Here is a 12,196-nt window from a genome sequence, read left to right as displayed (position 1 = left end):
ATCGATATTTTAACACCATCAGCTTCAAATTTCTCTGCCCAGCCATAAAGAGCTAAATTATAACATTCTTCCACCACTAGAGGGAGCTCTGTAGGAGCATACTGCGTTAGTACTGGAGTCCGATGTGTAAACAGAATGCAATGAGTTCCATCTAGTGGTGGCAGAATGTTATAGTTTAACTCTGTAGTTAGGCAGAGGATTTGGAGCTCTGCAACAACAAAGCTCCGATATAAATTAATTAAAAGCAAATTTCTAATGCCCAAGGATTTCAAAGAAGGGACATTCACTTTAAGCCATGACACATAACGAGCAGGAGTCCTTCCTCCACAGAACTCACCGTTATCTCCAACTTTCTTGGTGATCTTCGGGTATTTCTGGAATTTGACATAATAGTAACTTTCATATTCCTGGAGAATGGTTTCCAGGTCGATGTTATCACAGACTTCAAATCTTCTAAGGTTTAATTTGCTCTCCTGTTCTAGAGCATTTGCCGAATCCACGTAACTGGAACAGAGTGAAATCAATGGACAGTTATATGGGGACAGTTGTAGGACAGGGACCAGAAATATACTGACGGCTTATAATATGTGAGATGTGATGCAGCTGGCTTTCCTAGAGCCTGAAATGAAGATCTGTCTGTTTTATGGGGTGATATGGAACCTACTGCAGAAGATGTGAGAAAAAGCTGGGTGACAACGCCTGTAATGGCAGCCATAGTAGTTGGCACACTGCTCTGCCAGAAACACATATGACTAAGAAACAGCTGCATAAATGTTTAACAGGACCACTCATGACAGCTTGATTTTGGGGGTAAATGCTCTTTAGGTCCAGCCAGTAGTGTAACTATAGGTGTCAAAGCAGTTGCAACAGTTTCTCATAATCCAGATGACCCTCAGGCTTCCCTACCACATCAAGCTGCTTCGCATCCCCTCCTCCTGGGTGGTGGATGTCATCCAGTGGTGATCTGAGTGGGAAAAGTGTAGGGCAGCACCGGTCATTTCTTAGCCACACTCTACTTGGCTTAGCCGGACTCTTGGCAACTTTGGGTTGGCCGCCTTCTTAGCCAGACTTTTGACCAGCTTCTTGGGCTTGGGGGAAGCCTTCAGCTTCTTGAGGCTGCTTTCTTGACTGCGGCTGATGTGGGTTTCTTGATCTTTTTCGGGCTATTGGCCGAAGCCTTCTTGGGCTTCTTCAGGGATTTGGCGACTCTCTTGGCCGCAGTAGCTGCAGGTTTCTTGGGTGCCGGCTTCTTCTTCTTGGCCGCCTTGTCCTTGGTCTCCTGCTCCTTCTTGTTGAGCTTGAAGGAGCCGGAGGTGCCGCTGCCTTTCACCTGGGTGATGGTCCTCTTGGCGACAAGAACCTTGATGGCCAGCTTGAGGCAGCTATTATTCTTGTCTACATCACATCCTCCTGCCTCTTTGGAGGCAGACACGACTTTGGTGACGAGCTTAGACACGCTGGGTCTGGAGGGCTTCTTGCTTGTCTCGACGCCCCCTGCATCAGCGGATTTCTTCGGATTTGGCAGCCAATTCAAGGGAGATGGAGCGGGAGCTGGCGCATTGTGTGAGGCGGGAACAGAACAAAAGAATTCTCCTGGAGAAAAGCATGGTTGCTTAGTGGTTAGCACTGGTGCCTTGCAGTGCTGGGGTTTTAGGTTCGTATCTGACCAAGGACAATATCTGCATGGAATTTGTATGTTCTCCCCGTGTTTGCGAGGGTTTCCTCTGAGTACTCCGCTTTCTTCCCACACTTCAAAGACATACTGATAGGGAAAACTTAGATTGTGAGCCTCACTGGGGACAGAGTGATGCTAATGTCTGTACAGCTCTGCAGAATATGTCAGCGCTATATAAATGCATGAAATAAATAAAAACCTGACATGGATGATGTTGGAGGGGCAGCAACTCTCTGTGGAGCAGTGACTATGTGTAGATGCTACTACTCAAAGGGAACCTGTCATCAGGATTTTGTGCATAGAGCTGAGGACATGGGCTGCTAGATGGCCACTAGCACATCCGCAATATCCAGTCCCCACATAGGCAAATTAACCTAAGATGAGTCAGAGCTTGAAAATATGACTCTTCTCTGGTCACACAAGTAAGATATGACTCTTTTATGTTAATCTGCATATGTATCAAATCGTTTTTTTTTACACAATAAAAGCACACAGAGCTATGGGGATTGGATATTGCGGATGTGCTAGCGGCCATCTAGCAGCCCATGTCCTCAGCTCTATACCCAAAATCAAGGTGACAGGTTCCCTTTAATGCTGCGCTGGTATACCCGGACTGGCAGGTGTATGGGCCCTGGAGATGGAGCGGGACACGAGCAGCCACCACGTTCTCCTGCATGAAGAGAACAGACTATGGCTGGATCAAGAACCCACGCAGCTAGAACAGCAATTTCTATAGGCTGGAGACAGAAGGTTACAGAGATTTGGGGGGTCTGTGGAAGTGAACACAGTAAAGTGGTCTGAGAAGAAAGGCCAACATATCGTATTACTGTGTGCAGGATGGCATGACTCTGTTAAGGCTCGCCCTTCATGTCTGGGTGCAGTCCTGTGGTTATAGTCACACAGTGCGACTGGTTGTTGCACAAACACTACATCGCAAAAACCGCAATTGGTCTTACCGCAGATTATGGTGAAGTACAGGCAGAGGAGTAGCTAAAAGCTCATGGGCCCTGGTGCAAGAGTTCAGCCTGGGTCCCCCTTCCCTCAGTGCTTTGTGCCAGGGGCAGGGAAGCACATGGCCTTCGTGCTGCCCAAGGCGAAAATTAAAACGACAGAACACCACCCACCCACCCACCCGCCCCATGCTAAATTCTTGACCTAACCCCTTCCCTCCAGCCAGAGGTGTAACTTGACCAGCATGCACTTTCTATAATACCGGTGTCTTCTTATGCACCACAAGGGTCATTAGGCCCCCTCAGGCTCCTGGGCTGAGTAGCGACTGCTACCTCTGCACCCCCTATAGCTACGCCCCTGAGTACAGGTGAAACCAATTCAGGGTAAACCACTAAGAGACCCAGCACCTTCTAGTTGCACCCCTGTGTCCAGCACTACAGTGTGAGAAAACCTGCCCCCCTTTATGAATACTAGGGGTGATGCCGCAGGATCAGGGCAGAGATTTGTATCACAAGGTGGGGGATGACTGTGCTCCAGTGAAAAACATGCCCCAATGCATTTCAGTTCCTCACTATTTTTAAGATCTCTGCTTGCTGTCAGTAAGTGGGAACAATCTTATGCACATCCAGAGGCTAAAATCCCTGTAGAGACGTAATACTTCTGACAGCTGAAGGTCTGCTACTGTTGTATCCAGTCTAGACGATCATCTGTGAGCTAAACAGGGTGCATTTTACCTGCACTGATACATTGTAACAAACTTATCATTGAGCTAGAAAAAATGGAAGGGAAAACACTGTGAAAAAACAGCAAATAACGGCATAGTGAGACGGGAGTACAGCTGGGTGCAATATATCCACGTCAAAAACTGCACTGCAGGAACCTACAGTACGTATACGTGACTACAGTGCAATACTCACCCCTCCTGCAGCATGTAGTGCATGACGAGTATGAGCAGGTTCTTCCTCCGAGCCTCCGTCCGCTGCTCATCCTAGAAGAACATCAGATACATTGTTAGTACAGTCGCAAAGCTGAGGCTCTATTCACATCTTTTTCACATAAATTTTCTGCTCCTTCACAAAATTTAAAATAAAATAAAATGATGGTGAACCGGATCAGTCACATGACTCCACTGATTTATGATGGGGTATCTTTTTCAGTCATGATGTCCATAATTTTACAGAAAAAAATAAAAATAAAAAAAAAAACACACACACACACTTCATTTTTTGGGCAAATATGACAGAATTTGTCACGGAGCAAAATGTGAACAGAGTCTTATATAGACTCGCAAATAAAGTTGCAGTGGCCGGGTTTGGGGTGGCCCCAATGCTATGCTGGGTCCCCGGACACCGTTGAGGTGTCACCACGTGTTGCTGCTTGCGAAGGCATAGGGCTGGCTTCTCCAGTCTCCTCCCTGGCAGAAGAAGGCTTTCATGCTGAGGAAAGGCCTAAGTTAGCTGTTTCTCTCTCTCTCTCTCTCTCTCTCAGAAAGCTGGTCCCTGGCCAAAGTGTCACCACCAGATCTTTGAGAAGTTCTGATAGACGTTCTTCAGTACCTCCTGCATGATCTTCTTTTGTTTTGCTTTCGTTTTGACAACTCTCCTCCCTCTCCCAGCTGTCATCTATTAGCAGTGATTGCCTCCCTATATATCTCCTCCCCATACTGCCTCACCTTGCGGTTTATACAACTTCCTGGAGTGTGCTCATGCTGCAAGCTGCAACTGATGCTTCTACAGATAAGTCTGTTCATTTATTTGTGTTTTCCTGTTGCCTTGATCCTAGGTGATCCTGACTCCCTCTGTATTAAGTGTAGGGAGCCGGTGGTCGTGTCCCCTCACTATTATAGGGTGTTCAGGTGTCATACAGTCGAGGCACGAGGGCATGCAATTATCTATCATAGAGATCTTTGTATGGGCTGAGAAGACAGGGAGAGCTTCAGGGCTTTAATAGGGGTCACCCTTTTGTTCCTTAGTTTCGGATCAAGCCAGTCGGATCCTTATTTGTAACTTCTTGTTTTCTGTTACACCATCCGTGACACAAAGGCTGATGGTCCAGGGTCTGTGGCAGAGTATCCCGGTCTCAGCGTCTTCTTCTGGTCACTCAGTAGTCTGGCAGAGTCTCCTCTTCTAAGCACTGTTCCCCAATTGCAGAACACTAGGGGCTCTGACCGCTCTCCTTATATACAGTTTCTGGCTGAGGTAGAACCTTCTAGTGGGAGGGGTGGAGTGGAGAAACTCAGACCAAGCAATTACAAAGTTACCACTCTCGTCTGTCATAGAGTAGAGCTTCAATAACCTGTTTTGCATAGGAGAAACAGGCAAATGTCCAGACTTTAGAGTGTCCCTGCTCCAGAGCACTACAAAATGTGTTCCTAGTTCAGCAGTGATTTGGGACAGGGGACTCATTGCAGCATAACTTTGGTAGATTTGTCCATTAGGAATATAGAAAAGCTGGATGACAGTCTCAGGATAAGATTTAATGGCGGCTGTGTAGGCTGCCACCTAGGTTTCCCAGAGAATTAAAGGGGTTCTGCAAGAAATCTGGCAGTGGGCTGTGTAGAGCTTAAAAAAACACCCAAAAAAAAAAAAAGTACTCTTGCTTTAAAATGTCCTCCACCACCTCTCGGGTCCCCACCGCTCTAATCCCTGCTGGGTCTGCAGTGGACATGTGGCATCAGTTGTTCCCGTGTCCACTGCAGCCAGTCATTGGTCTCAGTGGTGAAGTGAAATGTATGCGCACATGACCACTGGGGGCAGTGATTGGCTTTAGCAGTCAGGGGACTGACGAATGTGACGTCATCACTGCCAATTAAGCAGGAATCGGAGAGCGCTGGGGACCGCAGCGACAGCACAGCTCTAGAGGAACATTTTTATGGTAAGGGTTTCTTAACTAGGGGGGTTTTCATTTCTGGGGGGGGTTCCGATTTTCAGGGGGTTTATTTTAGATGCAGTTGGAGGCAGGAAATCTCTGTCTTGCCTTAACTGTAAGAAACCAATTTGAGCTACTGTACAATCAGCGTGTGTAACGAGCGCGACGAGAGCAGTAATGATTACGGTGAAAATAGATGCTAAAACGTGTGAGCGTTAACTAAGATAATATGTGTAGAAACTAATGAAGCCACTAAACAGAACTGCTACCAATAATTAGCACACAAAAATTAGGCAGAAAGGGACAAAAAGCCACTCGTTGAGCCGTGTACATTCACTGGAGAGGCTGCAGTGCTTCTCACGTAGAAAAAAGCAACTCTGCGATCTTCATCAGAAATCTACCACAGTTTTGTGTATACAGCTCCCATGCAGACCTAGAACAGCTTGGCCCACATTCACCAAAGTGAAGACCTTGTCGCAAAATGTGGTGCAAACTGGCGCATTTTAAACCATCTAAGCCACTTATTAAAAGTAATGCAAGGCCTGTGCACTAGAATTCGGGCGCATCTGCCCCTTCCTGGAGCTCGTTGCGTGCGCAGGGGAAACATCATGCTGGAACAGGAAAGGGCCTTATGTCTGTGCATGCTGTAGCAGTAACATTACTCTTCACTGGACATAAGGGGCTGAATCCTGATCTCCATACATTAACCCGCCCCCCCTTCAAATTAGTAGGCACTGTGGATTCTGGTCGGTAGCCTTCCCTGGGTCTCCACCAAACCCAGACTCGTCCATCAGACTGCCAGCGAAGGTGATTCATTGCTCCAGATAACATGTTTCCAATGCTCCAGTCACAACACGCTTTACACCAGACACCTGGCATTGTGCACCTTTGTTGACCATGGATGAAGCTCCTGACGCTCAGTTCATGTGCTGATGTTACTTCCAGGGGCAGTTTAGATCTCTGTAGTAAGTGATAGAGTAGAGGATAAAGAATTTTTAAGTGCCACGCATTTCAAGACTAGTTCCAAGGTCTGTTGCTACACCGAGGTGACTCCACTTCCAAGGATATTGGAAATTTGACTAGTGGCAGAGATGGCATCCTATGATAGTGCTACTTTTATAGCTCACTGAGCTCCTCAGTACTGACCCAGACCACCGCCAGTGTTTGACAATGGTAGACTGCGTGACTGTGCGCTGGATTTTTTTCCAACAGTTTGCAAAGGGTGAGGCTGAAACGCTGGATTTGGCTGACAGCTATCTCCCCAACACCTCCATACACATGCACCCTTGGCTCAGCCGAGTGTGCATGTGTTCTCAATAGACAGAAGGGAAGAACCCACTGCCAGATACCCCTGGTGGTGACTCTACTCCCCCAAGACCAAAAGGATCAGGCATATTGCAATCCATCAGCCTCGTCCTTCTCCCCTGACAGTTGGGTTCAGCTGACACTGGTGCATATGACTGGATTGAGGTCACATACATCTTCTATCCTTTGTTCGCCATGTTACAATGGTGCAGAGTCTGAGTCATCTCCGTCTACAAGTCTCATGTGGTAGAATCAATAAAACACAAGAATTGCAAACGTTCATGATTATTCGAGGCCCAAGGCGACTGTCACAACACAATGGAGGCCGCGTTCTTGTAGCCAAGCTACACTCCAAAAGAAATACAAATAATCTGACCGCATAGGAAGAGCCAACAGAACCTAGGACACCGTGGAGAGCAGGAGTCCGTCTTGTGGTCAGTGGCTGCACTGCACACTTAGCAATATTTGACACTGAGACATGTGTACAGGGCATTCGGAAAGTCTTCAGGCCCTTTCACTTTTCCCACATTTTGTTATGTTGCTTGTCACGAACCAGAGGGTGTGAACCCACTGTGCCACGTGGCCTACTTCCTCTAAGGGCGTTGTCTAAGTGAACCCCTCAATTTTCTCAAAACTCCTGATGGTGGGGATATACTTTCCCGAAAGGAACCCCAGGTCGCTACCTCTTAAGGAGGATAGCCACACGAGGCAGCTGGTCCAGTGGGACCAGGAGGCACCTGAGAAAGGTACCAGAGGTACAGGCGTTGTCGGCAGGCGTTACCAGGAGCAACAGTGCAGGACCAAAAGGATGAGGCAGAGGCGAAGTCAGACAAGCAATAGGTCAGGGCAGGTGGCACAGGTGCAGGTCAGGCAATCCAGATAGGCAACAGCAGAGTCAAGGCAAGCAGGCAGGGATCAAACAGGTAGCAGAGCCCAGGAACACAAGCGGCTATCAGGAACCTTAGCAGGACACAAGAACCTTGACACCGAAAATGTCATGTTTGTCATGTGATGTTTTTTTCTGTTTCGAGCCTATATTATTGTGAGCTTGTCTTTAAATAAAGAGAAATCTGATATAACTATATCCAATGTTTGTGTCAGTTTCCCGAGCGCTCGTATCCTTTTTAATTTGGATTCCAACAATTACAGGTGAAGGATATTTCACTAACACTGAACACGGCGCCCGGGACCGCGGCAGTAAGCAGACGCTGTTACATTGCTCTTTGTACACTCAATATCCCATAATGAGAAGGTGAGAACAGAATGTTTAAAATCTTTGCTAATTTATTGAAAAGGAGAAACTAAAATCTTGCATCGAGCCCCTTTACTCAGGACTTAGTTGAAGCTCCTTTGGCAGTGATTTCAGCCTCCAGTCTTCTTGGAGATGATGCCACAACGTTTGCACCCTCTGGATTTGGGGATTTTCTGCAGTTCTTCTCTGTAGATCCTCTCAAGCTCTCTCAGGCTAGATGGGACCTTTGGTGGACAGACATTTTCAGGTTTCTCCAGAGATATTCGATTGGGTTCAAATCTGTGCTCTGGCTGGGTCACTCAAGGACATTCACAGAGTTGTCCCTAAGCCACTCCTGTGTTGTCTTGGCTGGGTGCTCAGAGTCATTGTCTTGTTGGAAGGTGAACCTTCAGCCCAATCTAAGGTCCAGAGCATTCTGGATCAGGTTTTCATTGAGAATATCTCTGTACTTTGCTCCAACCAGAATTAGGGTTCTTGGTCACCTCTCTTACCAAGGCCCTTCTCCCCTGATTACATAGTTTGGTGGGGCGGCCAGCTCTAGGAAGAGTCTTGATTGTTCAAAGCTTCTTAAGAATTATGGAGATCACTGTGCTCCAGCAGAAATTGTACCCTTCTCCAGATCAGCGCCTGCACACAATCCTGTCTCTGAGCTCTACAGGCAGTTCTTTCCACCTCATGGCTTGGTTTTTCGCTCTGATATGCATTGTCAGCTGTGAGACCTTATACAGACAGGGCTGTGTCTTTCCAAATCCTGTCCAATCAACTGAATCTACCACAAGGTGACTCCAATCAAGGCGTAGAAACATCTCAAAGATGATCTAGAGAAATGGAAGGCCCCCAGAGATAAATGTCAAGTGTCACAACAAAGGGTCTGAATACCTATGTCCATGCATGATTTTTTGTTTTTCCGTTTTAACAAATTTTCTAACATTTCTAAAATTCTGTTTTCACTTTCTCGTTATCAGGCACTGACAAAGTGCAGACTGAAGATTGAATTTTTATAATTTTAGCTCAAGGAGAAACATAACAAGGGTCTGAAGACTTTCTGGATGCACTGCAGTCACAATTGAAGAAAACCGTGGGAAACAAAACAGGTGACGTGTGCAACATGTGAACACCGCCTAAGGGCTTATTCAGGCAAGCAACGTAAAACTTCTCTGTGTTCCGTCTGGAATCAGTACTGTCGCCGACTGCGTTCCGTCTGTTCCTTTATTTCCGCGCAAATGGCATCAGTACGACCTCCGTCCGTGAAAAAATTAGAATGCTCTGTCGCAACCAGAGTGGCGTGACTAGGTGGCGCTGTAGAGAGCAGGGGCAGTCTATCAATAGGGGGGGCCACAGACCCTCTGACGTGTGAAACTCTGCGGATTTTCCATCTGCAATGGAAAATCTTCAGCCGGTACACCCTAAGCGGGCGTACTCTCAGCTGACGGCAACCGCCCCGCAGCCGGCAAGTACTGTACATAGCTTCAATTTAATGCAGACCAGTGCACAATACTCGCTGCGCTTCGGAAAGTTGCCATGGCAACCTGACCAACCAGCGCGCAGCTCCGTCTCTCCACCTCCGATGTCAGATGGAACTGGAGAATATTTCTGGACAACCCCTTTAAGCTTTCTGTCATATGTGACAGGGGGAGTCCTGCCGCCTATTACAACCTGCGGCACTCCAGCAGCGCTAAAAACTACGACTCTCAGCATGCACCCGTGCTTGGAACGCCCATAGAAGTAAATAGAGCACACTGGGAGTAGTAGTCTCCCCACAGCTGGAGAGCCAGAGATTGCTGATCCCTGCACATACTTGTAATAGGCAGTAGGACTCCCCCTGTCACATTTGACATATGACACGAAGCTTAAAGGGGTTGTCTAGAAATCTATGTCCACATTTATGTGTCTAAATGTGTAATTTAAAAGATATATTGTTTATTCACAGACGTAACTGGCATAATATTCAGAGAATAGTGGAAAAAAAAATTTCAATAAAAATGGCTTTCGCAAAAAAAAAAAAAAAAAAGAAAGTGGAGACAGACGTCCATATCTAACCACTTCCCAGCCGAGCCGCAGGCTCAGTGACGCCTCCTGTACGGTCACGTGACCAGAGCGCGCATGCGCGCCAGGCCGGAAGAGTGGCAAATAGCCGGTCCGTTACCATGACAACCAGAGAAAACATTAGAGGTTAAAAACAAACAAACAGAAACTAAATGAGAGGCCGGTAAAAAAAAAAAAAAAAAGCCTCCAGCGCCGCAGCACTTGTGGGACTACAAGCCCCAGCCTGCCCCGGGTAGTACATCATCTGCCGCAGAGATGCTGAGCGCCCTGCTGTCCATACAGATAAGAAGCCGCCATGGCCGCTGGTGCCTTACCGCCTCTCTGGTCTGGGACGCCGTCTTTATCGCCTGATAGGAGAGCTCCATGTTCTGTTCTGTGTGATCTGTCCCCTCATAGCCCGTCCATAGGGGGCGGGGCGCAGCGAAGAGTGACCAGACAGCGGACCAATAGGAAGAAAGTACGCGAGAGAAAGGAGAGACCATCCAGCCAATCAGAGAGCTGATAGTGAAGCTGCCCCGCACTGAGGGCAAACTTAACCTTTTCACTGCTGACAATTAGGGTCTGTAATATGTAGAATTATAATACTTGTGTAGAATACATTTGTAGTAGCCCAAGTTAACCCCTTCCTGACAAACATTTTTTTTATTATATCTTATTTTATTTTTTATTTTTCATTTTTTCCTCCCCACCTTTTCTCCGTTCACGTGGGCTTGTTTTACAAGGGAGATGGCACTTTCTAAAGGCACTATTTAGGGTACATGCACACGTTCAGGATTCATGTGCGACGAATCCGCACTGAAATCCGCAGGTGTTCGCAGGCAAATCAATTGGTGCGTATTTGCGTGCGGATTCGGTGCAGATTTTCCGCATGCAGATTTTACTAAGTGAATGAAGAAAATCCGGTCAGGAAAAATAAAATAAATTGACATGTTGCGGATTTTAAAATCCGCACAGAAAAAATCAGCATCTTGTGCATTGAGAATTTAAAATTTTATTACAAGACACGGAGGCTCATATTTGCTTAACTCTTTCTTTACTGAAAAATAGCAGCAAAGACAATTGAAGAAAAAACCATAAGAATATCCATGGTAACAGCTCCACCCCTTCTACCCCTATATAAGGGACATCACTGGCTGGACACTTCCTCTTTCTTTGCTGCTCCAGCTCAGATAAGTGGTCTACAATTTCTTTCATGTTATTTGTCTTATTGATTTCTCCTTTTTAGTTTCTGAGGGGTACCCCTTTTGGAGATTGTGTTTGGATTATATCCTTTACCCCAGTCCCTTTGGGAACAGGGGTCCTAGTGGTATCTTTCAGGGCCATTTTCTTATTGTGTACCCTGTCGGTCTGTCTCGACTTGTAGGGGTTAATCGTGCCGCTTGCGGTCCCCTCCGTTTCACCCCTGTGACACCGGGTCAGTCTCCGGCTGTTCGGTGCCGCTTTTTCATAGCCCTTAGTCATATTTCGGCCATTTTAACTACCATTGTTCCTTCTCCTTACCTGTGCCTTCCCGCGCTGTTTTCCCGGGCTTCGGCGCCTCACGTCTCGTTGCACGGGATTCTCAGGCGCCATCTTTGTTTTTTCTCCCCTCAGACGCCGAGATCTCGCGTTTCTTGGCGAGATTCTCGGACGCCATCTTTCTCCTCCCTCTCTTCCTATTGGTCTTTCTGTGGAAGGGGAGGGCTCTTGCTCCTGCGCTCCTCGTCGGCTACATTGCTCCACAGTGCTGTCCGCATCGCTCGTTCGGGTTCCTGCTCTCTTACCAGCGTTTTTTCTGCTATCTGTTGGGGTGACCTACTCCTCAGGTACATATCTAAAGAATGTCTTTGGTCCCTGTGTCCCCTGCCAGTTCGGTACCGGTGAGAAGATCCAGTCAGGTCTCACCTTCCCCCCCTCATAGGGTTAATGATGCCCCTGTTCAGGAATTGCAGGCTGCTAATCTCCAGCAGTCTATTTCTGATGCAATAGTTGCTGCTATGGGGACAGTTTCAGAGTCCTTATCGCACACTATATCCCAGGCCCTAAGGGCTCAGACTAACCCTGTAATGCCCCCTCCTGCCTCCAGAACAAATGTGAATGTGGGTTCTGGCCCATCCAAT

General features: G+C 47.2%; 1 protein-coding gene across 4 annotated transcripts in view; it reads right to left on the bottom strand.

Moving 5' to 3' along the window:
- Positions 1-11,674, bottom strand: part of LOC122924835 (katanin p60 ATPase-containing subunit A-like 2) — a 41,789-nt gene extending 30,115 nt beyond the window's left edge. Inside the window, exons 1-3 of one of the 4 annotated variants that reach the window (XM_044276310.1) lie at positions 11,598-11,674; positions 3,544-3,614; positions 338-504 (exon numbers count right to left, since the gene is read on the bottom strand). In XM_044276310.1, the coding sequence (XP_044132245.1) occupies positions 338-504; positions 3,544-3,614; positions 11,598-11,669 (310 nt within the window). In that variant the 5' untranslated portion in view covers positions 11,670-11,674. Of the gene's footprint in view, positions 1-337; positions 505-3,543; positions 3,615-10,411; positions 10,513-11,597 lie in introns of those variants that run through there. The other 3 variants (XM_044276311.1, XM_044276313.1, XM_044276312.1) reach the window with 3 other exon arrangements.
- Between the last annotated feature and the right edge of the window lie 522 nt (positions 11,675-12,196).

This window comes from Bufo gargarizans, chromosome 1, assembly GCF_014858855.1.
Source record: "Bufo gargarizans isolate SCDJY-AF-19 chromosome 1, ASM1485885v1, whole genome shotgun sequence".
NCBI lineage: Eukaryota > Metazoa > Chordata > Amphibia > Anura > Bufonidae > Bufo > Bufo gargarizans.
Note: the sequence above shows the minus strand (reverse complement) of the source record. Positions and strands in the feature narration are given on the sequence as shown.